This window comes from Frankliniella occidentalis, unplaced genomic scaffold, assembly GCF_000697945.3.
Source record: "Frankliniella occidentalis isolate FOCC.00 unplaced genomic scaffold, Focc_3.1 Scaffold15, whole genome shotgun sequence".
NCBI lineage: Eukaryota > Metazoa > Arthropoda > Insecta > Thysanoptera > Thripidae > Frankliniella > Frankliniella occidentalis.
Window position 1 is genome coordinate 2269235 of NW_026267145.1, and position 4608 is coordinate 2273842.

At 50.0% G+C, this 4608-nt stretch overlaps 1 protein-coding gene across 2 annotated transcripts in view; it reads left to right on the forward strand.

Moving 5' to 3' along the window:
* Positions 1–4019, forward strand: part of LOC113212707 (uncharacterized) — a 4460-nt gene extending 441 nt beyond the window's left edge. For both annotated transcript variants that reach the window (XM_026431509.2, XM_052264005.1), the window contains exons 2-3: positions 450–803; positions 2776–4019. In XM_026431509.2, the coding sequence (XP_026287294.2) occupies positions 475–803; positions 2776–3835 (1389 nt within the window). In that variant the 5' untranslated portion in view covers positions 450–474 and the 3' untranslated portion in view covers positions 3836–4019. The remainder of the gene's footprint in view (positions 1–449; positions 804–2775) is intronic.
* The last annotated feature ends 589 nt before the right edge of the window (positions 4020–4608 follow it).

Below are 4608 nucleotides of genomic sequence, written 5' to 3' on the forward strand. Positions count from 1 at the left end.
CCCCTGCCCCCGCGTCTTTGAAAACGAGACGCCAGGCATTCCTGTAAACAACACCGCGCCGCGGACAAGCGCAGCATGGCGAGGCGGAGGCTGCAAAGCAGAACATCGATTTGGCGGCCTCGGCGGGACGGGAAGGCCGCTGTGTCCCATGATGGGTGGAAGGCAAATCACACCGTTCGCAAACCGTCCGTGGCCATTTTCTTTTTGGGGAGCGCGACCCACCGCGCCTGCTTTACGAGGAGCTGCAAAGTCGCAGGTGACGCAGGTGCCGGCGGGTTTGCCTACCTGCTTTGCCCGTAAGGTGCCATGGCCCCTTGAGTAGGCAAACCCGAGCGCACCTGGGTCTCCTTTGATCACCCGGTACACGCGGTCGCATGCTTTCGATTGTGTTGTGGCAAGTCGGTCACATTGACGGGTCAGATGTCTTTCACTCACCGTTTCTGTTTCAGTGACAAGTGCCTGAACCAGTACAAGATGAACCTGTTTTGTCGCGAAACGGCGGCGCACCTCGAGCTGCACCCGCACCCCGCCGCCACGCCAGCGCCGGGCAAGCCGCTCATCACGCCAGACCTCTGGATGAAGGACTGCGCCGACCACGGCGCCGACGAGGAGGACGGCTCCGGCGCGGATGAGACGCGGGACAGCAACGACGAGGACGAGGACTGTGAACTTGTGGATGGCTCCGGCGGGTGCTCTCCGGCCCGGCCGACTGCTAGCCCGACCAGGGCGTCATCCTGCACCTCCCCGTCGAGCAGCGGCCCAGGCGACGCACCACCCGCGCACTCCGCCAGTAGAACCAGCAGGTATGGACGACTACCTACCTCATCTGTGGGTGCGTATCAGGGACTTGATCATTTAAATGACATTGAGGACAAGCCCACTCCCCAGTCAAAATGGGATGGTGCCCTTCCAATGAGTATTAGTGCTGTGCTCTAAATTTTCTTTGCCTGGGATGCTACGTTTAGCTCCCAGCGCTAGACAGATTTTTGTCCTCAGTGCAGCAAGCTGAGCTGCATTTCGTTTTCTTCGGGGTCGTGCAACGTTTATCGCGTTAGCCTTTCGACCTGACAAAATATCAGCCGGGCCAATGACACTGTCCGTTGTTGGGGGTTCATGAGTTTGGGTCAGGCGTTGGCCGGATGTCGAGTAAACAAAGATCACCACAACCCCGACGGATTGTTTTATTTCTTGGGGTCAGTATGATTAATTGGACCATACACGAAAAAAAAAAAACACATTAGCTGTCGCAACCTACTATGAGCTGTCAGCTAATATGTTCGCTACACCCAGAAAATGATATTCTTGATTTCAGAAATAATATAATAATGTTTAGGTGGATTGCTTACTATAATACGAACCGAGTATGTTAACATAGGTTAACATTCTTTAGTATATAGTCACTAATGCATGAAATTAGAATGTTACATAGTAATGTTTAGTATGTTTGGTTAGTATGTGACATACTAAGCTTTAGTGTGTTAGCCCCTAATCTAAGAAAAAAGAGAATGCCGAGTGGACATTTCGAGAGGTGGATAGCTCCTGAGAATTGGGTGTACAAATTTCAAGAATTGGATTTGAATTGGCTTGAATTTGGCTTCAACTCATAAATTGAATTTGAATTGGATTGAATTGGGTGAATTGTTTTTGAATTGGTTTGAATAATTGTGATTTCATTTTACTGAATTAGCGTGAATTGGCTTGAATTGACTGGAATTCAATGTAAATTGCCTTGAATTAAACTGAATTAGTTGAATAGTTTTGAATTCGTTTGAATTACTTCTGAATCATGTTGAATTAAATTGAATTGGTCCAAATGGTCCGAATTATTTTGAATTGGGCAGAATTAGAGGTGTACACTTGTCAGGGGAGTTGTCTACCACTCGGGACATTAAGTACCGCAGATTTTAAATAACAAAAAAGGTTTTCCCTTGGATTTCATGAATGATCTCTTCCGAAATGAGGCAAATTTTATCAGTGACCCATTTATTCGCCAGTATACCAAAATGATGCACCGCGTAGAAAACACTGCAACCATACGTGGAAAACGTTGCCGCACCCAATCAAGGAGAGTTAGTGCCAGCGCGCGTTGACACTGAACCAATTATTTCTGGCACATGGTTTACATTTTCAACTAAGACTTGCATGTTCCTTAGGTCATTGTCTTTTAGAGCATACAGAGTAAAATTAAATTTTAGTTTCATTTCAAAATTTGAGTTTAATGCAAAACACGGTTTTTTAAGAGACCGTCTGACCTGACCGTGACGCCATTTAGCGGCAGCCGAGCGCTGGGTCGTTCCCAGATTCCGTTAGGAGCTTAACATACTGAAGATTAGTATGTTAGGTAAGATTGTTGCATTAGTATGTTAATCGTGTTAATCCCCCTACACACTAAACCTTTATGCATTTTGTTGTGCATAAACTTGCAGGATTTCATGCTGCCATCAGTATGCACAAATTTTTATGCATAATCGTGTACAAAATGTGCATAATTATGCACACACTGTACATAGTTGTGCATAAAATTGTGCATAATGTTATGGCTGCAAGAAATCCTGCAAGTCTTATGCACAACAAAGTGCATAATAAGGATTTAGTGTGTAAACATAAGTATGATGTGAGGTTAAGAGTTTTTGAATAGCATGGTCACCCTCTAAACATTAGCATGTTCTTTAGAATTTTCAATTAGAGTATCGTATTCGATCGTATTTAAGTTAGAATGTCCTTTTCTGGGTGAATAAGTCACAGTGGAACTCATCGTGTCCTTTATACTTCCAGGGTGAGAAGCAACCGAAGCCGGCGGCTCTTGTCCTCTGCCTCGGGACCCAGCAGTTCCTGTGTGGCGACGGACCTCAGCGTGGCGGCCACCAACCTCAGCGTGGCGGCCACCAGACCGGCGGCCGCGTCGGTCGTGGGGAGCACCTCGCCGTCGAGCCGCCTCGCTGCGCACGACACCCCGGCGGGCTTGGGGGCCTCTTTTGGGGCCGCCGCCACAGCCACCCCCGCAGCGCTGGCACCCCCGCCCGGCCTGGTGCCCGGCCTGGTGCCCAACTGGAGGCCGCTCCGCCTCCCCTTCGTCAAGGGCATGTTCCCGCCAGGCGCTGCCGCCCGCGGCCCGCCGGGCCCCGCCGCCAGCCCTCCCGGGCCGCCGCATCCAGCGTTCATGTCTGCCGCCCTCCTCGGCCCCGCCGCCGCCTCCGGCCTGTCCGGTCTCCGGTTATCTCCTTCCATGTTCATGAGGCCGCCCAGGCCTCCCTTCCACGAGGGGCAGCACGCTCCCCTGGCTGCGCCGACCCTTGGCGCCGCCCTGCCGCCCTGCTCCGGACAGCTTCCCGGCGCACCCGCCCCCGGGCCGGCGCTGCCCCAGCAGCCACAGCCACCGCAGCCACATCCTTGGGGACAGCCAGCCTCGCTCCTGCCTCCCGTCACTGTCATGGTGCCGTACCCCATAGCAATCCCTATCCCTATACCGATCCCCATACCCATCCCCATTCCAATCCCCATCCCAGCCCGAAAGACTGCCGCCGCCGCCACCACCGCCACCCCAGCTAGCGTGGTGAAGAACGAGCCCGCTGAAGCCGAGCCGGAAGCGGTGGAACAGGAAGAGGAACTGGCGAGAGAGAAGGCCGAAGTCGCGGTGGTTGGGTCCTGCAACGGGAGCACCGAAAGTGTCGTGGAGGACGATCACGACGATGGCGAGGGCACTGTCGTCAACCCTCAAACGACTCTTGTGCAGAAGGGCAACAGCAGCAGCCCTGCCCGGAAACGGAAAAGGACATCAGTCCCGGATGTTGATACGGAACCGGTCAATAAGGCTGGCAAGTCTGTGCCGGTGTGATGACCCTACTGCACTGATATGGGATGCGTAAACGTGATAGCACACTCTCAAGCTCCAGTCAGTCTCGAGGTGTGCCTTTTCAAATGGTTACTAATGTTGTTTCTTTTTTATTATTTTCACATTACAATGGTGCTCATTTAAATGTGTAAATCAACATATAATAATAAATGTTTCATTTTTTCTATGATTTGTGTCCTGCGCGAAACAATACGACACTAAAAACATATTAAAAATCATTCAATGCGACTCAATGGCTATCTTTGCTTTGCTTTTGGGGAATTGCCACAAGCAGCTTTCAGTTCGAAGTGTGAAGGGTAGCTGGGTATGAACATGGGGCACGATGAGCATTTTCAATTTACGCGCCAATGATGTCACTGCCCGCCACCAACCAAATAAGACGTTGATCAAGGGTGTGCCAGCGGATGTTTTTCTTTTTTTTTTTTCGATAGCGCAAAGTCGCACGGCACGTAAGACGAGAAAGGGCGAGGTTCATAAAGAGAGCAATTTACGTAAATCGAGCATAAAATTATTCGGGATACTTTTTTTTAGAGCCGACTGCTATGAGTCCGAGAGTACAAGCAACGTTTCACCCTGCCTTCTGTAACCTTTGATGATGAAATTTATAATGAAATTTATGATGAAATTTATGATGAAATTTATGATGAAATTTATAATAATATACGGTTGGACGCGATTTTTCAGAACACCTGTAGACCAAAAAGTTGTCTTTTGGGGTAGGATGAGCAGTTTTTTTCGCGGTACTGTGAACATGT